The sequence below is a fragment of the Gekko japonicus genome, unplaced genomic scaffold, assembly GCF_001447785.1.
Source record: "Gekko japonicus isolate JY-2015 unplaced genomic scaffold, Gekko_japonicus_V1.1 scaffold2739, whole genome shotgun sequence".
In the NCBI taxonomy this organism is placed as follows: Eukaryota; Metazoa; Chordata; class Lepidosauria; order Squamata; family Gekkonidae; genus Gekko; species Gekko japonicus.
Window position 1 is genome coordinate 160,456 of NW_015170356.1, and position 26,168 is coordinate 186,623.

Here is a 26,168-nt window from a genome sequence, read left to right on the forward strand (position 1 = left end):
GAAACAGAAGTCCTGGAGTGGCATCACATCCCGGCTGAATTTCCTCTCCTCCACAAACTCTGCCTTCCCCAGGCAGTGCCTCGAAATCTCCAGGAATTTCCCAGGCTGAAGTTAGCCACTCTAGCTATTACTCTTTGAACTATGATAGAGGTTTTTAAAAAAAAAACAATTGTGGCGGTCTGTTTGTAGTTTCGATATTTATATCTGAATGTGTCTGTGAATAGGAGTGGTTTAGGGTTATAGATTTAGTTATTTAATTGAAAGGCATATAAGCCCACATTTTCCATCTTCATGAGAATTTGGGTGTCAGTTCTCATTCTGTGTTTTTGTGTGTGAGAGAGTCGTGTTTTCTTTACGTACTGGCCGTGCGGGAATCTAAAGGCCTGCCGGGAAACCACAAACCGCGGCGTCCGAGCGGCCGTCGACATCAGCCGGCAGCTCAAAAATTAAGTTGTGGACTTGTGGCCAGTGTTCCCTCTAAGCTGTGGAATCTTGTGAGCAAAGATTCTACCTTGTGAGCTACTGGCATTAAAGTTGTGAGCGAGCGATTTGGCTACTGCATAAATTAGTTTGCTCTGGAGCCCTCCTTCCTGAGCTAAGACAAAAATGTGTGAGCCGGAGGCTAAAAGACTGTGAGCTAGTTCACACTAACTCAGCTTAGAGGGAACACTGCTTGTGGCGTGTGTGTTTTGAGACAATCCAATAATGGGTGTGAGTCTTAAATAGGTTGACCGATGGGCACTTTTGAAGTTGAAAAGTTTTGTTCTCTGCCGCCCGCCGAGGACAAAAGCTGATTCTAAAGAGGCTTAAATTACGGGAGCAAGCTCAGACCCCATAGCCCGTACCTGAAGTTGTGATTTTTTTTCTCCTAATGCGCATCAGCGTACACTTCCCAGCACTGAACTTCATTTGCCACATCGTCGGCCACTCACCATTTTGTGGAGGTCCTCTCAAAGCTCTTCACAGTCAGCCTTGGCTTTCACCATCCTGAATACGTTTCTGGGGTTGGGATCCAGTGTTCCCTCTAAGCTGAGTTAGCGTGAGCCTAGCTCGCAGTTTTTTTAGCCTCCGGCTCACACGTTTTTGTCTCAGCTCAGGAAGGAGGGCTCCAGAGCAAACGTATTGATGCAGCAGCCAAATCGCTCGCTCACAACTTTAATGCCAGTCGCTCACAAAGTGGGATTTTTGCTCTCAAGACTCCACAGCTTAGAGCAGTGATGGCGAACCTTTTAGAGACCGAGAGTGCCCAAACTGCGACCCAAAACCCACTTATTGATCGCAAAGTGCCAACACGGCAATTTAACCTGAATACTGAGGTTTTACTTTAGAAAAAACAACTCATACATTAACTTAAGATGATCCAAACAAAGTAAGGAAAGCAATCCCAAATGCTTTCATTGACTTAAAATTATTTGGCAGAGAATTCGACACTTTAATGATGGTCTGGGCCTGGCTGGGGCGATGGCACGTGTGCCCACAGAGAGGGCTCTGAGTGCCACCTCTGGCACCCATGCCATAGGTTCGCCACCACTGGCTTAGAGGCAGCATCGGTGGGATCTACCTTTGTTTTGTGGGAATCTTCACAAAGAGGCGGGGCAGCCAACTGGTGGGAATGGTCTCATTTTCTTGTGTTGTCTCTAAATGGGCAGTTGTATGAGACCACCTTGGGGGGGGGGGCATTTTACTGGTCTCCAACGTATCAAATTGCTGTTGAGTTCTGCCTGGATCACCGCTTCCCTTAGCTATAGTTTTGGACCTGGAGAATACCCGAACGACACATTCTACCTGGATTTAAATTGGACTGGGCTCCTGTCCTTGAGTTAAGTGTAGGCATCATGCATTCACAGAGTGTGCGCTGCCTTTTTTTTTATTATTAAGGATTTTATTGAAAATTTAACGTCAGATACAAAGACAAACCAATGACAATAAATGGTCATATGCCAAATACAGATGATCACATTACAAAATTCCAGTAAAAATGATACGTACTGCGGTGGCTCAGTGGTTAAGATGCTGAACTGCCGACCAGAAGGTCGGTAGTTCGGCAGTTGGAGACCCAAGTGCCGCGTGACGGAGTGAGCTCCCATCTCTTGCCCCAGCTCCTGCCAACCGAGCAGTTTGAAAGCAAGACATTGCAAGTAGATAAATAGGTACTGCTTCGGTGGGAAGGTAACCAAGCCGTTTCCAAGCCGAAGAGCCAGCGCTGTCTGAAGATGTTTCCGTGGTCACGTGGCCAGCATGGCTATACGCCGAGGCTCACGGAATTCTCAGCATCATGATTCTCGATGTGCAGATAGATGGCTTTCTCAGGCCATCAAAGCGACATCTGCCAGGAAATGGCAATTCAGATGTAGATCCAGACGTGGATTGCGTGACAGCGAGTCTCTCAGCAATGGTGGGGTTACCTCTCTTTAGTTATTGTTTGTGCTAACAATGGCTAACAAGTGCTTCTCTTTCCCATAAGGCTTCTTGAGCTGAATGTGTGCAAACCTCATTAACATGAAATGCAGGCAAGTGTTCCCTATGTGAAATCTCTCACGATAGGTAATGCAGGCAGCTTTCTCAATGCCTGTGGGTATACATGTGTTCGCACAGTTCATGTAGTGTGTTAGCATGTCTCAGTCCACAAAACACAAATATTGATCCATTTCTCAACACAGGGTACCAAAAATTACAATAAGAGAGGCAGAGTTAAGGGTCTTTATTCGAGGTTTGTATCGGTATCCTTTCCATTGTGGGTGCTGCCTTGAAAAATTAACCCCCTCTGCCACTCCAAGCTCTCCCCAGCACTGATTTCTCTCGCCCTCCCCTCCCCGATATACAAACAACCGTTTCATCCCGAGGGAGGGAGGGTTTAGTAAGATTTTCAGGTGTGTGGGGGGAATCCTAAGAGCATAGCATCATAGAGCCGGAAGGGACCTCGTGGGTCATCTAGTCCAACCCCCTGGACAATGCAGAAAATTCACAACTACCCCTATGCCCGGAGGAAGGCTGAAAACCTCCAGGACCCCTCGCCCCAAAGTGGTAATCTGCATTACGGACTCATCCCTTCTTGCCTTCCCTGTCATGATCTTGCCTGTGTTCATAGCGTTGCCCAGGGCTTTTTTTGTAGATAAAGCCCAACAAGGACTCATTAGCATAATAGGCCACACCCAACAACAGAAACTCATTAGTATATTAGGCCACACGCCTGACAGCACAGGTCATTGGCATATTAGGCCACACCCTCATGTTACCAGAAGTGTGCTCATCCAGCCACACCCACCTTTTGCTTCTTATTCTGTTGACCTTGTTTGTTGTCCAAACCCAGGGCTTTTTTGTAGCAGGAACTCCTTTGCATGTTAGGCCACACACCCCTAATGTAGCCAATCCCAATGAGTTCCTGCTGTTGGGTGTGGCCTATTATGCTGATGAGTTCCTGCTGGGCGTGGCCAACTTGGAAGCCAGCCGGAACTCCGTTCCTGCCCAAAAATAGCCCTGGCGTTGCCCCCGTCTGGAAAACATGGTCCTGTCCCAGAGGATTCCTTGACTGGGGCAAAGAGTTGGAGGAGGCAATACAGAACAGTTGTTTTTAACTGTTGCTGGGAGAATGCATGCCCTTCCTTGAGGGGAACCAATTTTTTTTGGGGGGGGGGGATTATCTCTGGCTCCCAGTTTAATTCAGAAACGACGCAGGTTCCCGGGTGTTTGAAGCTTAAGTCCTGCACAAAGTAATGACGTGGTGGTGGGAGTCCCGATTTGGAGTGAAGGGAGGAGCTGGTGGTTGCCCAGCAACTCACGTTCCTCCCCAGCAATCTCCCTCCCTAGAAAAGGCAGCCAAATATCCGTTCCCAAGTTTCCTTTCCCAGTCTCTGCGGGGAACGAATCGCCTCGGTGCTTGTTGTCAAAGGCTTTCACAGCCGGAGTTCATTAGCTGCTGTAGATTTTCCAGGCTGTATGGCCGTGGTCTTGGCACTGTAGGACCTGACGTTTCGCCAGCAGCTGTGACTGGCATCCTCAGAGGTATAACACAGAAAGATGGAGGACTCTCCGTGTCAATGTTTTTCTTCTCACATTGAACTCCGGCGCGGTGGAGTTCAAAATCTCCACTCTTCCACGGAAACATGCTGGATGCCCTTGGGCCAGTCATGTGCTCTCAGAGAGCCACGTCGGTGTAGTGTTTAGGACTGGCAGACTCTGATCTGGGAGAACCGGGTCCTCCACATGCAGCTGCTGGTGTGACCTTGGGTCAGGCACAAGTTCTCTCAGAGCTGTTCTCTCGAGAGTAGTTCTCGGAGCTCTCTCAGCCCCACCTATTTATTTATTCATTTGTTTGTTTGTTAAACTTTTATCCCGCCCTCCCGGCCAAGGCCGGCTCAGGGCGGCTTACAAAATTCCAAAATACATATAGATAATAAGCACAACATTAAAATACTATGTTAAAACCAAATACTATGTTAAAACCAATCACAGGGTGATTGTTGTGGGGAGGGGAAGGGAAAGGGATTGTAAACCGCTCTGAGACTCCTTCGGGTAGTGAAGGGTGGGCTATAAATCCAATCTCCTCCTCCTCCTCTTCTCTTGAGGATAAAATGGAGAAGACATTGACGTAAGCCGTTTTGGGTCCCCGTTCGGGAGACGGGCAGGGGATTAAATGAATAAATATAAGCAGGGGTCATTTTGTAGAAAAAAGTGGTGCAAGAGCTGATTAGCATAACTCATTAGCATAACTTATTTGCATACGCCACACACCCTGACATCGCCGGAAGTGTGTCAGAAGGCAACCCCCCCCCCTCAGGCTCCACTGGACTGTTTTGGATTGCTAGCTATTGGGGGGGGGGGAACGTGCAGATCTGTCCTCGCAGAGGAGGGAGAGCCTGTACCTGAATAAAACTTGGTCTTAAAGGTGCCACTGGACTGTTTTGGACCAGGGGGCCTCTGCAGCTTACCTGGCTGCTTCTTGCTCTGACTGAGGGCTGCTGGGAGCAGGGGGTGGGGCTTGTTGCATGTGCCCGCCCCCTGGGCTCTTTACTGCCGGAGCTCCACTCCTGTGCGCTCCTGCAGGAAATGACTCCTGAATATAAGATGTCTTCTTTGCTGGCGTCCTGTCTAGAGGTGCCCTAGGGACTGTCCTGTGTCCCTGTCACTGTAGGACAAAGATCTATCTACTATGGCAAGCCAAAGATGTGTGTGTGTGTGTGCGTGTGTGTACCAGCTAGTGGAAGGCACATAGTGTGGACTGTGGGTCAGCCAGGCGACCGCTCGTCTCAGAGGGTAGAAATGGCGCCAGAAGGACCACAGGGGGGAGTTCTTGACGTTGTGCGTTTCCGTTGCAGGTGGCGCCTGGGTAGCATCAGGACCTACAACCCTGAGCAGATCATGCTGAGCGCGGCGGTGCACCGGTCCAGCCGGGATGTCAACATCATGAAAGAGAAGCTGATCTTTTCAGGTAAGACCAGGTGCTCTTGTGGTTTGGGGCGGAGGAAATGGGAACAGAATTTTCCCTGCCCTGAAATAAATTGTGCAAATGGGTGAGAATCTAAGGACAACCCAGCAAGGTCAGACAGGACAGACTAAAAGAAGTCCATGCTAGGGTTTCTCTCGGCAATGTTTGTGCCGGTGTAGTATAGCGGATCGAACTTGCTAGAAACTGACTGACCTTGGGGGGACAGTCAGTCTGTCTTAGCGTAACCCTACCCTGCAGGGTTGCTGATAGAAGGATAAAATGGAGCAGGGGAGAACCATGTATGCTGCCCCAAGCTTCTCAGAGGACATATAGAAACATAGAGCTGGAAGGGACCCCAAGGGGCATCTAGTCCAACCCCTTGAGCAATGCAGGAAATTCACAGCTATCTCACCCCCCTACTCCCCCAGTGACATCCCCCCCCCGCTCTATGCCTGGAAGAAGGCCAAAAAAAAAACAACTCCAGGATCCCTGGGCCAAGTCTGGCCTGGAGGAAAACTCCTTCCTGACTCCAAAGTTCATGATTGGCACTATCCTGGGCGTGTCAGAAAGGGCCACGAGAACTAAGCACCGAGGCAACCCTTCCTGCCCTCCCTTCTCGTGATCCGAGTTCACAGAATCAGCATTGCCATCTGATGGCCTCTGCTTTAAAAACTCCAAAGAAGGAGAGGGAGGGGAGATTTTTTAAAAAATAAAAAACACCCATGTGTGCAACACCCAAAGTGTGCGCGCAGCAAGTATCCTGGGTGCCTGCAACTCCATCCACAGGAGGGGGGGAAAATGACAACCCGTGAGCACACATTTCAGGCATTCTGAATTCTTATCCTACCTTACAAGACAATATTGCAGGAGGCGGGCTGAGGTTTACGACTATTACAAAACGGTTGCTGTATTAGCCTGGCATAATAACGGTCCAGTGGTAGCATAAGGACTAGCAGCATTTCTTTTGATACGAGGGTCTGTGAGCTAGGGTAACGGCAGAGCTCTGTCAAAAGCCACCCAGCGAGTTCTTGGCAGCGTCTAGGTCCGAGCTGGAGGCTTCCATCCTGGTGGCCGTTGTGTAGGGCTGTTTGGATACCGTGTGGCAACACACACCGGCATTCAGCCAGCCGCAGTCGCAAAGGGGCCTCTGCCAATGCGAACCCGAACGCAGCTCCGCCACGTCGCCGACTGTGCCGATCAGCCTTTTCGAACTGTGTCTTGCAGGTCTCAGCCACTAGGTGGCGCCATGCTCTTTGGCACTTTGTTTCCCTACGGCAGCAAGGTAAGAGCGCCAGGATATTGAACCGCTGGCATCCCTTTAACCCATCTGGTGGCAGATCTTGGGAACGGCTGCACCTCTCTGGCTATGGGTTGATCTTGGCCTGCTCCTCTTCTCCGGGACACTTTTACTAACCCCAAGCTATTCCGTGTTGATCTGCAGTAGAAGAGCTGTATTTGAGTTCAGTAGCGCCTTTGAGACCAGCAAGGTTTTCAGGGTATGAGCTTTTGTGAGTCAAGAGTCCCTTTGTTAGATGCAAGTAGGAATGGAGATCCCTAAGTCTTTATATCCCAGTCAGAAGGTTGGGAGGGGTGTTTGCAAAGAAGGGAGCCAGGATACAGAGGTGCGATGCAAAATTCAGTCTCCTAGATTCGAGCAAGGGAGAAATGCTCAGGTGCAGGCGATTAGCATCTGAAGGGGGATAAGTTAGGTTCGAGTCCAGGAGCCCCTCAGCGACAGGCATGATTTTTGAGATCTGAGCTTTTAAGAGTCAACGCTCCCTTCGTTAGATACAAGTACGAACAGAGATCCCTATCTGACGAAGCTTTGACTCTCGAAAGTTCGTACCCTGAAAATCTCGTTAGTCTCTAAGGTGCTACTGGACTCGAATTAAACCTCAAACAATTTTGTGGCTTCTTCCCTTCTTCACTTCACTTTTTCCCTTCATCTCAACATGATGACCACAGACCTCCTACTGCAGCAAGGTAAGAGCTGCCGAGAGCCAGTTTGGCATGGTGGTTAGGAGCACGGACTCTGATCTGGGAGAACCAGGTTTGATTCCCCACTCCTCCGCGTGCAGCTGCTGGTGTGACCTTGGGTCAGTCACAAGTTCTCTCAGAGCTGTTCTCTCACGAGCAGTCCTCTCAGCCCCACCTACCTCACGGGGTGTCTGTTGTGGGGAGGGGAAGGGAAAGGAGTTTGTAAGCCGCTCTGAGACTCCTTCGGGTAGTGAAGGGCGGGGTATAAATCCAATCTCCTCCTCCTCCTCCTCCTCTTCTTCTTCTTCTTCTTCCTAAGGTTTTCCATATAAATCCAGTCTCCTCCTCCTCCTCCTCCTCCTCCTCCTCCTTTTTAAAGAGTCCACTGGCAGTGCATGAATAGTAAAGACCTTGGATCAATAGACTTGATCGCTTCCTGGAAACCCCATTTGCGGTTGCCACCAGTGTTCCCCCCAAGCTGAGTTAGTGTGAGCTAGCTCACAGTTTTTGAGCCTCCAGCTCACACATTATTGTCCTAGCTCAGGAAGGGATGGCTCCAGAGCAAACTGATTGATGCAGCGGCCAAATCGCCTGCTCACAACTTTAATGCCGGCAGCTCACCAAGTAGAATTTTTGCTCACAGGACTCCACAGCTTAGAGGGACCGTTGGTTGCCACCTTTGCTTTGGAAAGGGCCAGGGCTCTGTTTGTAGCAGGAACTCCTTTGCATATGAGGCGACACACCTCTAGTGCAGCCAGTCCTCCAAGAGCTTACCATAGCCCCAGTAAGAAGAGTTCTGTAAGCTCTTGGAGGATTGTCTACATTAGGGGTGTGTTGCCTAATATGCAAAGGAGCTCCTGCTACAAAAAGAGCCCTGGGCGACACACCCCTAATGTAGCCAATCCTCCAAGAGCTTCCAGTAGCCCCTGAAAGAAGAGTTCTGTAAGCTCTTGGAGGATTGGCTACATTAGGAGGGGTGTCGCCTAATATGCAAAGGAGCTCCTGCTACAAAAAGAGCCCTGGACCCCTAATGTAGCCAATCCTCCAAGAGCTTGCAGTAGCCCCTGTAAGAAGAGCTCTGTAAACTCTTGGAGGATTGGCTGCATTAGGGGTGTGTTGCCTAATATGCAAAGGAGCTCCTGCTACAAAAAGAGCCCTGGGCGACACACCCCTAATGTAGCCAATCCTCCAAGAGCTTACAAATAGCCCCTGTAAGAAGAGCTCTGTAAGCTCTTGGAGGATTGGCTGCATTAGGGGTGTATCGCCTCATATGCAAACGAGCTTCTGCTACGAAAAGAGCCCTGGGCGACACCCCCCCTAATGTAGCCAATCCTCCAAGAGCTTACAGTAGCCCCCGTAAGAAGAGCTCTGTAAGCTCTTGGAGGATTGGCTACATTAGGGGGGGTGTCGCCTAATATGCAAAGGAGCTCCTGCCACAAAAAGAGCCCTGGATCATCACTCTTTGGGCCCTGACCTGGATGATGGCCCAGGCTAGCCCGATCTCATTGGATCTTGGAAGCGGTCAGCCCTGGTTGGTGCTTGGGGACCACCAAGGAAGGCCAGGCGAAAGCAAGCACTAGCAAAGCACCTCTGTTCGTCCCTTGCCTTGAATACCCCACGAGGGGTCACCCGTACGTTAGCTGTGCCTTGACCGCACTTCCCGCCACCGTTACTCCATGGCAGACGGGGCACGTACCGCGCCATAGGAGGCCCTTGCTCAGTTTCTGACATTGCCAACGGCAGAGCTTGGAAAGGTGGCTGTGTGAGAACTTGGGGGACTCCACTGCCGGTCGGCATCGACAGCATCGATCTTGACGGACAGATAGCTGAGTTGGGCTGCATCCACACATCGCTGGATACGGCACCAAAGCAGTCATTTGCAACTGGGTTGTCCGGTGGGTCAAGCTGAAGTCTTTGTGACTGATTGTCCAACGGTGGGCGGATGTAGTCACAGTAAAAGCAATTTGTGACAATCCCTGGCTGTACCTGAAACTGGTTGTCAGAGGCTTTAAGAGAACATAAGAACATAAGAGACGCCAATGTTGGATCAGGCCAAAGGCCCATCCAGTCCAACACTCTGTGTCACACAGTGGCCAGAAATACCAGTGCCATCAGGAGGTCCAGCAGTGGGGCCAGGACATTAGAAGCCCTCCCACTGTTGACCCCCCCCAAGCACCAAGAAGACAGAGCATCACTTGCCCCAGAGCCCCTAGCTATACCTTGTGGCTAATAGCCACTGATGGACCTCTGCTCCATATGCTTATCTAATTCCCTTTTGAAGCCATCCATGCTTGTAGCACCCACCACTTCCTGTGGCAGTGAATTCCAAGTGTTAATCACTCTTTGGGTGAAGAAGTACTTCCTTTTATCCGTTCTAACCCGACCGCTCTGCAGTTTCATGGAGTGCCCACGAGTTCTTGTATTGTGAGAAAGGGAGAAAAGTACCTCTTTCTTTACCTGCTCTTTCCCATGCATAATCTTATAAACCTCGATCATGTCACCCCTCAGTCGTCTTTTCTCCAAGCTAAAGAGCCCTAAGCGCTTTAACCTTTCCTCATAGGGAAAGTGTTCCAACCCTTTTATCATTCGAGTTGCCCTTTTCTGCACTTTTTCCAAAGCTATAATATCCTTTTTAAGGTGTGGTGACCAGAACTGCACACAGTATTCCAAATGAGGTCTCACCATTGATTTATATAGGGGCATTATTATATTGGCTGATCTGTTTTCAATACCCTTCCTAATAATCCCCAGCATAGCATTGGCCTTCTTTATTGCAGTCACACACTGTCTCGACATTTTCAGTGAGTTATCCACTACAACTCCAAGATCTCTCTCTTGCTCAGTCTCTGCCAGTTCAGACCCCATCAATGTGTATTTATATTTAGGATTTTTGGCTCCAATGTGCATCACCTTGCACTTGGCCACATTGAACCCCATTTGCCATGTTGACGCCCACTCGCCCATCCTTGACAGATCCCCTTGGAGTGCCTCACAATCCTCACTGGTTTTCACCACCCTGAACAACTTTGTATCATCCGCAAATTTAGCCACTTCACTGCTTACTCCCATCTCCAAATCATTAATGAACAAGTTAAAAAGCAGTGGACCAAGTACTGATCCCTGCGGTACCCCACTGCTTACCACCCTCCACTGAGAAAATTGCCCACCTACACTCACTCTCTGTTTTCTATGAACTAGCCAGTTTTTGATCCATAAAAGGACTTGTCCTTCTATCCCATGATTTTTGAGCTTACTTAGGAGCCTTTGATGAGGAACTTTATCAAAAGCTTTCTGGAAGTCAAGGTAAATAATATCTATTGGATCCCCCTTGTCCACATGTTTGTTCACCCCCTCAAAGAACACTAACAGGTTAGTGAGACAAGATCTTCCCTTACAGAAACCGTGCTGAGTCTGCCTCAATAGGTTTTGTTCATCTATGTGCCTACTAATTCTTTCCTTAATAATGGTTTCCACCAATTTACCCGGTATCGACGTCAGACTGACTGGCCTGTAATTTCCCGGATCTCCTCTGGAACCCTTTTTAAAGATGGGAGTGACATTAGCTACCTTCCAATCCTCAGGAATGGAGGCAGATTTTAAGGAAAGATTACATATCTTTGTCAGGAGATCTACAAGTTCACATTTGAGTTCTTTCAGAACTCTCGGATGTATGCCATCTGGGCCTGGTGATTTATCAGTTTTTAAGTTGTCTATCAGTTTTAGGACCTCCTCTCTCGTCACCTCAATCTGACTCAGGTCTTTCAACACCCCTCCTGAAATCAGTGGTTCTGGAGTGGGCAAGCACTTCTCATCTTCCACAGTGAAGACGGAGGCAAAAAATGCATTTAGCTTCTCAGCCATTTCCCTATCATCCTTCAATACTCCTTTTACCCCTTGGTCGTCCAAGGGCCCCACTGCCTCCCTGGCTGGTTTCCTGTTTCTAATGTATTTGAAGAAAGTTTTATTGTTGGTTTTTACGTTTTTTGCTATATGCTCCTCATATTCCCTTTTTGCCTGCCTGACCTCAGACTTGCATTTTATTTGCCATAGCCTGTGTTCCGTTTTATCAGCCTCACTGTGACTAGCTTTCCACTGCTTAAAGGAATTCTTTTTACTTTTTACAGCCTCCATTACTCTGTTTGTTAACCATGCAGGCTTTTTCCTATACCTGTTTGTGCCTTTCCTAACCTGCGGAATATATATTTTTTGAGCTTCTAGGATCGTAGTTTTAAATAGATCCCAAGCTTCCCCAATTGTTTTGACCCTTTCTACTTTTCCTTTCAGTTTCCTCCCCACGTGTCCCCTCATATCAGAGAAATTACCCCTTTTAAAGTTAAAAATGGTTGTGTGAGTCTTTTTGGCCAATTCTCTATTTGTACAAATGATGAACTCAACAACATTATGATCACTGTTTCCAAGCGGTGCAATCACTTTTACATCTCTCACCAGGTCTTGAGTGTTACTTAGGACCAAATCAAGGATCGCCTCTCCCCTGGTAGGTTCCGTGACCATCTGCTCCATAGCACAGTCATTTAGAGTGTCTAGAAACTCAATCTCTTTTTCCCGACTAGAACACATATTGACCCAATCAATGTGTGGGTAGTTAAAATCACCTATTATTACACAGTGTTTTTGTCTAGTTGCTATCTTTAAGGCATTCATCATTTTATAATCCTCCTCTATCTTTTGATCTGGTGGGCGATAACAAACTCCCAGTGTTAAGTTTCCTTTTGGCCCCCCTATTTCAACCCATAGAACTTCCAGAAGCGAATCCAATTCACTTAGCCTCTCAATCTTTCTAGACTTTATACCCTCTCTGACATACAGAGCTACCCCACCTCCAACCCTTCCCCCCCTATCCTTCCGATATAATATATAACCGGGAATCACTGTGTCCCACTGATTTTCCTCATCCCACCAAGTTTCAGAAATACCCACAATGTCTATTTTTCCCTCCGACACCAAGCACTCCAACTCCCCGATTTTACCTCGGACACTTCTAGCATTTGTATAGAAACAGCTGTAATTTCCCTTACAAGTTAAGCCTGCATCCTTCCTCTTGCTATCTCGAGTCGTTGTCCGGCAGTCCATGTCACCAGCCATGGCCTCTGTGGACAATTTCAATCCACCTCCCTGTAGAAAAGCAACCGGTACCCCCTCACCTCTCTCAGATGAGCCAACCCGAACCAGAGACTTTTCATCTCCTGTCGGCTTTCCCCCAATATTCAGTTTAAAAGCTGCTCTGCCACCTTTTTGATTTTAAGTGCCAGCAGCCTGGTTCCTTCTCGGGACAAGTGGAGACCGTCTCGCCTGTACAGCTCCCTCTTGTTCCAAAAAGTATCCCAGTGCCTAACAAACCTGAACCCTTCCCCCCTACACCATCGTCTCATCCACGCATTGAGACTCCTGATCTCTGCCTGTCTCTCCGGCCCTGCGCGTGGAACAGGTAACACTTCTGAGAAGGCTACCTTGGAGGTCCTGGACCTAAGTTTCCTGCCCAGCAGCCTAAATTTCTCCTCCAGGACCTCACGACTGCATTTCCCCACATCGTTGGTGCCGACATGCACCACGACCACTGGCTCCTCCCCAGCACTATCTACCAGCCTATCTAAAACACGCGTAATGTCCGCTACCTTCGCACCAGGCAGGCAAGTCACCATACGGTCAGTACGCGGGTTCGCCACCCAGCTGTCTACCTGCCTAAGGATCGAATCACCCACTACCAAGAGCCCCCCTCCCACCCTGCTCAGGGATGGTTCCTTGGTGCAAAAGGAGAGCCGCTCACCAGCTGGGGAAGAGGTCCCTTCTGAGGGCACATTCCCCTTATCCTCAGCATGGTGCCCTGTTTCCCCTAGACCCTCATGCTCCCTGACAGCAGCGGGGCTGCCAGATCCAGAGTGGGACGAAGCTAACAAGTCCCCGAGAGTCTTTTCTGTGTGCCTAGCTGACTGTCTCTGCTTCTCCAGGTCAGCCACCTTGGCCTCAAGGGAGCACACACGTTCCCTGAGAACCAGGAGCTCCTTGCACCGAGGACACACCCAAGACTTCTGCCCAGTGGGCAGATAGTCATACATGTGACACTCCGTGCAAAACACTGGATAGCCCCCAACCCCCTGCTGGCATTCTGGCTTCATAATTCTTTTAAAATAAATAAATATAATCCCCCTTTTAAACCCTTGGTATTTATGTGGGTTTTGTTATCAAGTCAAATTATTTTACGGGAAAGACAAAGAGCCTAGGGCCTTGTCTTTCTGGCTCTTTTTGGGCTTCTTACAGCGCCCCTAGTCTAAGAGTCCCTAGGCTAAGAGCCACAGGCAAAGAGCCCTTTAGCTCACCCTTCGGCTCGTGCCAGAGGCTCGTGCCTCTGCCAAGGTGCTTCCTTAAATAGAGGCCTCCCCCAGCAGAGGTCAGGCAGCAGCTATTCAAATTCAAATTCACCCAGGCACTCAATCACAGGCAAAACAATGCCCCTTCCACTTCCTCTCAATTACAGGCAATCCCAGTCAAACAATGCCCGTTCCTCTCCCACACTCAATCAGCCAGGACTCTGCAAGAACTCTAAGTGCTTCCACACACTGCTAAACACAGTTTTCCCACAAAATATCCTTAGCTGAATTCTCTCAGCTGAAAGCAAGTAAAAGAAACCCACTCACCTCTCTCACAGCTCTCTCTCCTGCTCCTGCTCAGAGCTCAGCTGGTCCTCTGGAGGGCGTAAGGACATAAGACGAACCCCGCTGGATTAGATCAATGGTCCATCTAGTCCAGCATCTTGCCTCAGGCAATAGGGCATAGAGGCCGAGGGCTTCCCCTGATAAGAACTTCAGAATAGCCCTGCTGGATCAGACCTGATAAGAACCTCAGAATAGCCCTGCTGGATCAGACCAGTGAGGGTCCATCTAGTGCAGCATCCCGCCTCACACAGTGGCCAACCAGTTCCTCTGCAGGGCCAACAACAGGGCAGAGAGGCCGAGGCCTCCCCCTGATAAGAACCTCAGAAGAGCCCTGCTGGATCAGACCAGTGAGGGTCCATCCAGTCCAGCCTCCTGTCTCACACAGGGGACAGCCAGTTCCTCTGGAGGGCCAAAACCGGACAGAGAGGCAGAGGCCTTCCCCTGATGTTGCCTCCTGACTCAGGGATTCAGAGGTTGACTGCTTCTGAATATGAGGTTCCCCTCAGTCTCCATGGCTAGTAGCCGCTGATACGACTTATCCTCCATGAATGTCTCTAATCCCCCTTTAAAGCTGTTTATTCCTGTGGCCATCACTACATCCTCTGGCAGCGAATTCCACATTTTAATCCCTCTCTCTGTTAACTAGTCCTTTTGTCGCCACAGTTGGACTATTCACTTTTGAATCCCTGCTGGGGAGAAAAGGCACGGCATAAATTAAGTCCATAATAAATATATTTTGTTGGGTGTTTTTAGGGATCTGCTGTTGGCCGTCCTTCACTGGATTCCCCCCCTCCTTTCTTCCATCAGCTTACAATATTCTAAACAAGTCGTGGGGCTCAGTGGCAGAATGCATACCCAGCATGCAATGGGTCTCGTCTTTCTTTTTATTCTTTTTATCTTCCTATTCTTCTGACTCATAGCCCATGAACAGCATGAGATCCAGCCCTCTCACAGGCAGTCACCGGAGCTAAATATTTAGTGACTGCAAAGATAATTTTCCGATATTCATCTGAAAGGAAAAACTGGACATTTTTTTTTAGGTGATAAATCCACATAACCTCTTAAGAGGAAGGAGAAATGTCTTTCTGTCATATCAGATCAGATTCTGTTCCTGCTAATCAGCCTTCCGGTATGGCCGAAGGAAAAGAATTTAATCCAGCGAGCCCAAAATGGTCTTCTGTAATGAGGGAACGAAAGGTCTTTCAAGTAGCTCGGTTTTTTAAATAGTCTTCAGTGCTTGTCATTGATACCTTCAAGGGTATCGGGCTGGGGAAGAGCTTTTCCCCCCCAAAAAAAACAATTTATTAGGATATATTATTAAGTCAAATACAAATTATATTAATAGTTTGTTATACATCCTTTCTTCTATTTTTCTCCCCCCCCTTGGCTTCCCACAGTGCTCCAACCTCCAGCCCATTTCTTAAGTTTTCTTCTATTTTCCCTTATCTTTTACGGTAACATTTCTTTCACCTATTGTTTTCTTATAATTAACTTTCTTCTAATAACACACACTTTTCAATAACTGTCAAAGCAAACCAAATTGTCTTTTACATCCCAATATTTCTCTAAGTAATCTTTGAAATCTTTCCAGTCTGCATAGAATTCTTCTGCTTCCAGATTCTTAAGTTTCCTTGTCATTTTGTCCATTTCAACCATAAACAGTAATTTCCTTATCCAATCCCCGATTTCTGGAATTCTGTCTTGTTTCCAGCGGGCTGGGGAAGAGCTCTTGAGATCCCCAAGAGCGCTGGTAATTGACAGTATTATTTTCCTTTCACTTGGGGGTGCATCTGGGCGTGGCACATTTGGGTCAGCAGAATTCAGCTGCGCTGGTGCGCCGGGGATTTTAATATTCAAGCTTGTGCACATCGAGGTGTGTAGGAAAGCAGTGCAGATGGATTCTCCTGCCTGGAAATTGGGAACTGAAATACTTATACGTAATGAGAGCCCAAGATGGAATCTGTTTACTGCTCACTGACGCAGTCGGTGTGGCCATGAGAGAGAGGGGGAGGAACTGATAACAGAGAACTTGCCTGCACACACACATTCCTTAGTTCATGTCTCATGAATAGGATGATGTAATGTATGAAAGAAAGGAGGGGACGGAGGAAGAGATTTTCAATAAATACAGCTGGAGAGTGAGAGGCGATTCATTCATTCATTCATTCATTCAGACAGCTTCCTGCAGACTTGTGTCCTGTCGTCTTTGCATCGCGTGAACCCTGCACCCCACACCCCAACAAGTGACACCACAGAGGTGAATGCCGTTGGGATGGGGAATGTCCATGAATGCTAGCTGGCGGTCAAGGCGGACAGCACATGCAGATGAACAGCATAGGACAGGGTTTTTGCCCTTCCCTTGCTCGATCTGCACATGGAAACTATGCAAAGTGAATCAGCAATGTGTGAAACCCAGGTCATTCTGCACATTCCCTGGGCAAGATGTGCAATCCCTGCTTATGGGCGGTGATTCGTGTACATCCTCCATGTGCCGACAGGGGTCAGTGTTATCTTAAACTCTTACAGGCACGACGCGTTCTTCCTTTTATTTCATGGTCGGCGTTTCTCTCCTTGCTGGCTGCACTACATCGGCCTCTCTCTCTTTCCTTCCCTTTCAGAAATCAACAACGGAGTGGAGACGACGGACGAGCTGTCGCTGTGCTCGGAGAACGGCTATGCCAATGAAGTTGTCACGCCCATGGACCACAGAGATGTGAAGCTACGTCTCGACTGAAGGGCAGGAAGCGGCGGGCTCAGGAACGCCACACTCTTCCTTGGTGCAACAGCAGGCGTGGATCGGACTCCTCCCCTACCGAAACCGTTACCGTAGCGGACTTCCTGAGAGTGGCCTGGTGCCTCTCTGGAAACCGAAGCTGGGCTGGGTTTTGTTTTTTGTAAATAGATCCCCTTTTTTCTGGTCCTTTTCCTTGCGTCTTTGGGGCGGGGGAGTGTACATATCCGCAAGGAGGAAGCCGGCGATCGGAAATGCCGCCTTCTGGCTGGGCCAGCCAACGACCGTTCGGGACACAGGGACATGCCAGTGGGTGAAAGAACCCTCTTGTGTTCTCCGCTCCCCTCCTTGGTGCGGCAATTGTTAGCTGACCTTATTTAAATATGTATGTTGTGAAGCTCTTGTGAGGTGTCGTGACTTCTTCTAAATATATATATATATCTGGATACGGGAAATTGGTTGCTAGGGTGTACCCGTAAGCCTGTCCACATCACAGAAACTTCCAGAAAGTGGGGAGGGCCCCCCCCTAACTCTAAGGATAGACGCCAACCAGCCCCGTAGCTGAGGGGGCTGGGGGGGCACCAGCCAATCTTGTCTCGCACAGATTGTGTTAATCAAAGAGTGATTAACACATGGAATTCACTGCCACAGGAAGTGGTGGCGGCTATAAGCATGGACGGCTTCAAAAAGGAATTAGATAAGCATATGGAGCAGAGGTCCATCAGTGGCTATTAGCCACAAGGTATAGATAGGGACTCTGGGGCAAGTGATGCTCTGTCTTCTTGGTGCTTGGGGGGGGGTCAACAGTGGGAGGGCTTCTAATGTCCTGGCCCCACTGCTGGACCTCCTGATGGCACCTGGTATTTTTGGCCACTGTGTGACACAGTGTTGGACTGGATGGGCCTTTGGCCTGATCCAACATTGGCGTCTCTTATGTTCAATTAAATTAGAGTTAATTAAATTAACTTTGATTCAGTTGGTGGAATTCCCAAGGCAGCCCCGGCTGCAACCGAGGGCCTCCAGGCGAGAAGGACACGCAGGCGGGGTCCTTTGGTGGCGGAAAGTGCCATCCAGTCACAGTTGCCTTAGGGCGACCCCCTGGTGGAGCTTCCCAGGCAAGAGATGTCCAGAGGTGGCTTTGCCCACGCTGGTCTCTGTGTCACGGCTCCGGGGCATCCCCAGGCCCTCAAATGGCTCCAGCTGGACAAGCTGAAACCCTCCTCTTTGCTGGTGCCCCACGCTCTCGGTCCAAATCGGGTCCCCCCCCCCCGGAAAAAACCCCCCCCCCCGGGTGCCTGAGACTGTGTGTAACCCCCGGCGACTCCCAGCACACGTCTGCGTCCCAGGAGTCCGGAGACAAGCCTTGCCTGGGTTTCGCCTGGCTTTCGCCTGGCTGCGTGCACCACGGTCCCCTTTTGGAGTGTCGGGGAGGGGCCAAGCTCCCTTCTCGGAGCTACGTAGAAGCTCTCCCCCCACCACCGGTTCTCTGTGCTGCAGCTGCAGAGCTGGGGGCACCCAAGAGGAGCGCTGCATGCCCATTGCCTTTGGCCAGCCTCCAGCAGCAGCCCGTGATGCCACAAAACGGGACAGTCAGCCTCGCAGCTGGGCAGAGGTGTGGGGGGGAAGGTGGACTGCTGGGGGGTGTCTTAAAGAGGGGCCCGTAAAAACCGCCAGGAGGGGGGCGGGCCCCGTGGGCCCTGCGGTAGCTACGGGCCTGATGCCAACCCAAACAGTTCTTCGTGTCATTGCTATTTTCAAAATGGAGAAACGGAGTGAGGGTGAGATGACAGGAAGTGAGGGGCGGCAACTTCCTGTGGTGGCAGGAAGTGAGGGACGGCAACTTCCTGTGGTGGCCCTGGCAAAGCTTCTACCGAGAATAACATCTGCTGCTTTATGCTCCCTGTTCAGAGGCAACTGCTGTGTCCTAAACTTCTCCAGGTACTCGAAGGGTTTGATTCGCACGCAAAGGGGTATCACGGAAAGACCCCGTCACTGCATCTTGCATCAGTGACTTGTGAATGGTCTCCACTGAAGACGATTTTGAGTGTTCTCAAAGCTCACTGCCTGCATTTGTCCACGCGTGGGTCTTTCGGCGTGGTGTAGTGGTTAAGAGCAGCGGACTCTAATCCGGAGAACTGGGTTTGATTCCGCACTCCTCTGCACGAACCCTGCTGGATGACCTCGGGCCAGTCACCGTTCTCTCAGAGCTCTCTCCGCCCCGCCTAACTCACAAGGTGCCTGTTGCGGGGAGAGGAAGGAAATGTGATTCTGAGCTGCTTTGGGACTTCTTAAAGTAGAGAAAAGGGGGGTATGAAAGCCTAATCTTCTTTCACACGTGTGGTTATTTACTATTTATTACTTTCAATTTATACCCCGCCTTGCCAGGCAAACTGGCTCAAGGCGGCGTACAACAGTTAAAATGCAACAAACCAATAAAATGCAATAAAATTCACATAAACAACAGATTACATAGTGCTAGTACATACAGTGCGGTGGCTCAAGTGGTTAAGACGCTGAACTGCAGGCTGTGGAAGGTCGGTAGTTCAGCAGTTCGAGACCCAGGTGCCACGTGACGGAGTGAGCTCCCGTCTCTAGTTCCAGCTCCTGCCAACCTAGCAGTTCGAAAGCAAGAAATTGCAAGTAGATAAATAGGTACCACTTCGGTGGGAAGGTAACAGCGTTCTGTGCACCCTGGTGTTTAGTCATGCCGGCCACATGACCACGGAAACGTCTTCGGACAGCGCTGGCTCTTCGGCTTTGAAATGGAGATGAGTACTGCAACCCTAGAGTCGGACTCGACTGGCTTTCGAGCAAGGGAGACCTTTACCTTTTACCTTTAGTACATACAGATGGCGGTTCCTATGAAGTGGTCCGATGAAGGAAGGCAATATCCAGCGTTGTAACCTATAAAGTAGTCCGAAGGCAGTTTCCAGCGTTGTAACGTAAGGGCCATTGCATGTTCAGTTTCTGATGACTCATTTGACAGTGGGAGCTCCTAGTTGAAAGCCTGGTGGAAGAGCTCCATTTTGCAGGCCCCGCGGAACTGTAAAAGGTCCCGCAGGGCCCTGACATCTCCCGGGAGCTCATTCCACCAGAGTGGAGCCGACACTGAAAAGGCCCTAACTCTAGTGATGGCCAATCTGACGTCTTTTGGACCAGGGAGAGTCTGGCGATTTTGCAACCCTGACCGCAGTGCTCTCTGGGGGACATATGGGTTCATCTTTAATAGTCACAGCATCACTTGTGTTGACACACTGTTGGGTATTACACACTCGGACTGAAGTGGTGGTTTACAAAATGGGATTTTCCTATGTGGACAAGAACGTCTGAGAGGTGGACGACTGCTCTCGTACAGTATCCAGTGGTGTCTGGCGGCAGCTGGGCGGTCCTTGTGCGGATAACAAAAGCTGCACTCTTGATCCCAGCCCAAAAGAGGGGGATGCTCAAATGTGATTGCGGGAATTGGTATTCCTTTTTATCCCGGCTGAGGCAAAAGCAGGTAAGTTCAATGGGATTCGGTTGACGTTACCTGTTAGGAATCGGCTGGTATTGAAGGAATTGGCCGGTAGTGAAGGGCGGGGTAGAAATCCAATCTCCTGTTCTCCTTCCTTCAACAAGCTCTTTTCAAAATACATAGCTCCCCTCTGCTTTATTGCCACAATAACCCTGTGAGGTAGGACAGGCTAAGAAAGTGTGGCTGCCAGATGATGATGAAGACGATGATACTGGATTTATACCCCGCCCTTCACTACCCGAAGGAGTCTCAGAGCGGCTTACAATCTCCTTTCCCTTCCCCTCCCCACAACAGACACCCTGTGAGGTAGGCGGGGCTGAGAGAGCTCTTTCCAGAACTGTCCTTGAGGGAACCGCAAGAGAACTTGTGACTGACCCAAGGTTACACCAGCAGCTGCAAGTGGAGGCATGGGGAATCAAACCCAGTTCTCCCAGCTTTAGAGTCCACGCTGCTAACCACGACACCAAACTGACTCTCCCAAGGTCACCTACTGAGATTTACCACAGTGCAAGGATTTGAACCCAGTTTTTCCTGGTCCAAGTTGAACATCCGACCATGATTGACTGACTGACTGATCGGCTGCCTTTCTCGCTGAGGTTCAAGGTGGATCCCAGAATTAATGCATACATATACGTATAAACCATACAATAAGAAAACAGTGCATAATAACAGTATGAGGCATGACATAAAAGCCGTGGAAAAACTAGATTACAAGTAAGGTTGGAAGCTCTGCGTTGGGAAATACCTGGAGATTGGGGGGGGCGGGGTTTGAGGAGGGGAGGGACTTCAGTGGGGTATCATGCCGCAGAGTCCACCTTCCAAAATTGCCATTTTCTCCAAGTGAACTGATCTCTGTTGCCTGGAGATCAGTTGTAAAGAAGAAGGAGAAGAAGAGATTGGCTTTATACCCTGCCCTTCACTTGGAGTCTCAGAGTGGCTTGCAAACTCCTTTCCCTCCCCACAACAGACACCCTGTGAGGTGGGTGGGGCTGAGAGAACTGCGGGAACTTGTGACTGACCCAAGGTCACACCAGCAGCTGCATGTGGAGGAGTGGGGGAATTGAACCCGGTTCTCCCAGATTAGAGTCCCCGCACTTAACCATGACACCAAACTGGCTCTCTCAAGTTTTCCATGGGATCAGAACGTGGAGATCATGCAAAAACCCAGGAGATATCCGGCCGCCAGGTCGGGTTGCCAGATCCAGGCTGGGAAATTCCTGGAGGTTTGGGGGTGGAGCTTGGGGAGGGCAGGGACCTCCGGTGCAATGCCACAGAGTCCACCCTCCAAAGCAGCCATCTTCTCCAGGGGAACGGATCTCTGTAGTCTTGAGCTGAGCTATCATTCTGGGCCGTCCCCGGGCCCCACCTGGAGGCCGGCATCCCTACCTTGGCAACCCTAATTACAAAAATTAGAACACAACACAGCAAGAACAAGATTATGGGCACAACACACAGTGCCCTCAACTACGGCCCTCTCTAAAAATGGTGTCCCGACACAAGAAGAAGAGATTGGATTTATACCCTGCCCTTCACTACCCGAAGGAGTCTCAGAGCGGCTTACAAAATCCTTCCTTTTCCCCTCCCCACCACAGACACCCTGTGAGGTAAAAGAAGAAGGAGAAGAGATTGGATTTCTACCCTGCCCTTCACTACCCAAAGGAGTCTCAGAGCGGCTCACAAACTCCTTTCCCTTCCCCTCCCCACAACAGACACCCTGTGGTGGACTTGTGAAAAAGCTGTGGATTTTTGGATAAAAATCCACAGCGAAATGCAGAAAATACTACAATGCTCTTTCAAAAAAGCGCCGGAAATTCTGCTTTTGGGACTAAAAATGGAAGAAGTCAATGTGGAAAAAAAACCCTTATTCTGGTACTTAATAACGACAGCAAGAATGCTTTATGCACAATATTGGAAACTTGAGAAAGTACCAGAGATTGAGGACTGGATACAAAAAGTTCTGTTCATGGCAGAAATGGACAAAATTACGAAGAAATTGAACATCAAAGAAGATGAAGAATTTTTTGAAGAATGGAAGGACTTTAAGAACTATCTGGAAAAGAACTGGGATGTGAAAAAAAGTTTACTGTGTTTAGAACAATATTAAGCTAAAAGATGTTATCTTTTAAAGAGATAAGAAATATGATATCGTTAATTATGGAAATATATAAAAAGGTGGGGAAAGGGGTGAAAGCATTGCGGGAAGCCACAGGAGGGGGGAAGGAGTATAGACTGTAGGGGGAACAATTTTCTTATGTATTTTTGTTTTTAAAGAACTATTGGCTAAATATTGATTACCTACAACTGAAAAATAATAAAACTTTGTTTACCAAAAAAAAAAAACAGACACCCTGTGAGGTAGGCGGGGCTGAGAGAGCTCTGACAGAAACGGCTCTTTTTCAAGGACAGCTCTGACAGAACTACGGCTTGCCCAAGGTCATCCAGCAGCTGCAAGTGGAGGAGTGGGGGAATCAAACCCGGTTCTCCCAGATTAGAGTCCACACACTTAACCACCACACCAAAGTGTGGCACCCTTCCTGGCCTCCTCAGGCAGTCCTTTCCCCAGCGCAGGAGCCGCAGCAGAGGATACGCGTGGAGAAGCAGCCGCCAATCATTTGCAGGGCAGCACATTCAGAAGGCCGTGATTTAGAAGGGACGTCTATGATTACTAAGAGGCAGCATGGGTCTCTCAAGGACAAGTCATGTCTGACTAACCTTATCTCTTTTTTGGAGGAAGTTACTAACTTCCTGGATCAGGGGAATGCTGTCAGTTTCGTGGGGTGGCCCTTTAGACCTGTAGGTCTCCTAGGCTCATTTTCGTGCTATGTTCTCACTGTCTGTGCCCTCTTTCGTGGAACTGCCTTGGGTCAATTAGGGGGGGTGCAAAGGTGGCATATTCATGGGGAAGCCAGATCCTTTCCACTGGAAACCTCACCTGAAAATCTGGTACGCTCATCTCCCTAGGAGAGCTGGTGACGTCCCAGTTTGGAGGATAAATACCCCTGTATAGATCTGTGGCGTGGCCTCATTTGGAGTACTGTCTCCAGTTCTGGCCACCGTATCTCAAAAGGGACACTGCAGAGGGGGGGGGGGGAGGGGCAGAAGGGCAACCAAGAGGATGAGGGGGTTGGAGCAACTTCCCGATGAGGAAAGGCTGAAGAGCCAATGTGGTGTGGCGGACTCTCATCTGGGAGAATCGGGTTTGATTCCCCTCTCCTCCACATGGAGCTGCTGGTGTGACCTTGGGTCAGTCACAAGTTCTCTCGGAGCTGTCCCCTCAAGGACACTTCTGGAAAGAGCTCTCTCAGCCCCACCTCCCTCACAGGGTGTCTGTTGTGGGGAGGGGGAAGGGAAGGTGATTGTAAACCACTCTGAGACTCCGAGTGAAGGGTGGGGTATAAATCCAATCTCCTCCTCCTCCATCTGAGACAAATGGGGGGGAGGACATGATAGAGGTTTATAAAAGTATGCACGGGGAGGAGTGTGTTGACAAAGAGACATTCTTTTATCCCTCTCTGGAAACACTAGAACTCGAGAGCATCCAAAGAAGCTGATGGGCAGGAGGTTCAGGACGGACAAAAGGAAATACTCCATTACACACACGTGATCACAACGTGGCATTCGCTGCCAGAGGATGTCGTGATGGCCACAAGAAGGAACAGCTTTAAAAGGGAATTAGATAGATTCATGGAGGATAGATCTATCAGTGGCTAGTAGCCATGGTGACTGAGGGGAACCTCCACTAAGCCGCTGAATCCCAGGGCCAGGAGGCAATGTCAGGAGATTTCGGCCTCCATGCCCTGCTGTTGGCCCTCCAGAGGAACTGGCTGGCCCCTGTGTGAGACAAGAGGCTGGACTAGAGGGACCCTCACTGGTCTGATCCAGCAGGGCTCTTCTGTGGTTCTTCTCAGGGGAAGGCCTCGGCCTCTCTGCTCTGTTGTTGGCCCTCCAGAGGAACTGGTTGGCCCCTGTGTGAGACAGGAGGCTGGACTAGTCGGACCCCTGGTCAGATTCAGCAGGGCTCTTCTGAGGTTCCTATCAGGGGAAGGCCTCGGCCTCTCTGCCCTGTTGTCGGCCCTCCAGAGGAACTGGCTGGCCACTGTGTGAGACAGGAGCCTGGGCTAGATGGACCCTCACTGGTGTGACCCAGCAGGGCTCTTCTGAGGGTCTCCTCAGGGGAAGGCCTCGGCCTCTCTGCCCTGTTGTTGGCCCTCCAGAGGAACTGACTGGCCCCTGTGTGGGAGAGGATGCTGGACTAGATGGACCCTCACTGGTCTGACCCAGCAGGACTCTTCTGAGGTTCCTATCAGGGGAAGGCCTCGGCCCCTCTGCCCTGTTGTTGGCTCTCCAGAGGACCTGGTTGGCCCCTGTGTGAGACAGGAGGCTGGACTAGATGGACCATTGTTCTGATCCAGCAGGGCTCTTCTTAGGTCCTTATAGTACGGACCTTACAGGGGAGGGGGCTAGAAATCCCCTCCCTCCAATACACTGGTGAATCCACACATAATTTCCTCATTTAAGACTCATTTCTTTTGCAAATCTCTCCATCAACCGAATTGCTCCCACCGGATACCAATCGGGTTTCCAGATGGGCCGCTGCCTCTAAGCTGTCCCCCGGGGACAGTTTGCGCTGCGTCAGGCGCTTCTCCCTTTTTCTCTCTTTTCACGCTCTCCCTTTGGCTCGGGCAAGGCTGGGGGGGGGGCACGCCTCTTCTGCACGGTCTTAATTGCCCGGCGGATCCTCCGGGCACGTCACAACCAGGGGAACAAAAAAGCTGATTTCGCTCGTCTCTACCGTGCAGTGAGGAAGGGACGCTGCTTTTCGTCTTTGTCTGGCCCAAGCTGAAGGAAGCAATTTCTGCGACTGGCCAGAGAGGTTTTGTCGGTGCCTTTGCCAAGGTTGGGATGCCAAGGATCGCCCAGTGAGGAAGTGCACTCGGCAGCTGTCCAGGTGAGGAAGCCCTCCCCAAATATAACAGAAACCTGTGCTTTCACACACTCTAAATAATGCACTATCAATCCGCTTTCAATGCACTTTGCAACCGGATTTTGCTGTGTGAGATGGCAGGGTCCACTTGCAGACGGTTCCTGAAGTTGATTGAAACAGCATTATTTAGGATGTGTAATAGTGTCCTCTGTAAGTAGAGGAGGAGGAGGAGGAGGAGGAGGAGGAGGAGGAGGAGATTGGATTTATACCCCGCCCTTCACTACCCAAAGGAGTCTCAGAGCGGCTTACAAACCCCTTTCCCTTCCCCTCCCCACAACAGACACCCTGTGAGGTGGGTGGGGCTGAGAGAACTCTGACACAAACTGCTCTTTTTCAAGGACAGCTGTGCTAGAGCTTGCGACTGACCCAAGGTCACATCAGCAGGTGCAAGTGAAGGAGTGGGGAATCAAACCCAGTTCTTTCAGATTAGTGTCCGCACACTTAACCATTACACCAAACTGGCTCTCTTTGGGCCAGAAAGATCGGGGGCCTGGGTTCAATTTTTGCTCTGCTGTGAAACTAACTTAGGGCGATTCTTCATTGGCTTTTCCCTCCGTTGTTTTACGAAACCCACCTTGGGACAGAAATTCCCCTCTGCGTTGCATGTCGCTTTCGCTTCCTTCGATCATCGGGTTTTATGGTACCTTCTGCATAGATTTATGGCTGTTCGGGGGTGACTTTGTAGTCAGTACGGCATTGCCCCGGGGTATCTGAATATGGTTTTGAGCTGTAGTGGTTAAGTGCGCAGACTCTAATCTGAGAGAACCGGGTTTGATTCCCCACTCCTCCACTTGCGGCTGCTGGATGACCCTGGGCAAGCCATAGTTCTCTCAGAGCTTTTCTCTCAAGGACAGTTCTCTCAGAGC

General features: G+C 49.8%; 1 protein-coding gene across 2 annotated transcripts in view; it reads left to right on the forward strand.

Annotated features, from left to right (window-relative positions):
- The window catches only part of GDPD5 (glycerophosphodiester phosphodiesterase domain containing 5), a 141,449-nt gene extending 124,248 nt beyond the window's left edge, over nucleotides 1–17,201 (forward strand). Inside the window, exons 14-16 of one of the 2 annotated variants that reach the window (XM_015418212.1) lie at nucleotides 5,316–5,428; nucleotides 6,650–6,707; nucleotides 16,692–16,762. In XM_015418212.1, the coding sequence (XP_015273698.1) occupies nucleotides 5,316–5,428; nucleotides 6,650–6,663 (127 nt within the window). In that variant the 3' untranslated portion in view covers nucleotides 6,664–6,707; nucleotides 16,692–16,762. Of the gene's footprint in view, nucleotides 1–5,315; nucleotides 5,429–6,649; nucleotides 6,708–16,691 lie in introns of both variants that reach the window. The other variant, XM_015418211.1, reaches the window with a different exon arrangement.
- Nucleotides 17,202–26,168: the final 8,967 nt, after the last annotated feature.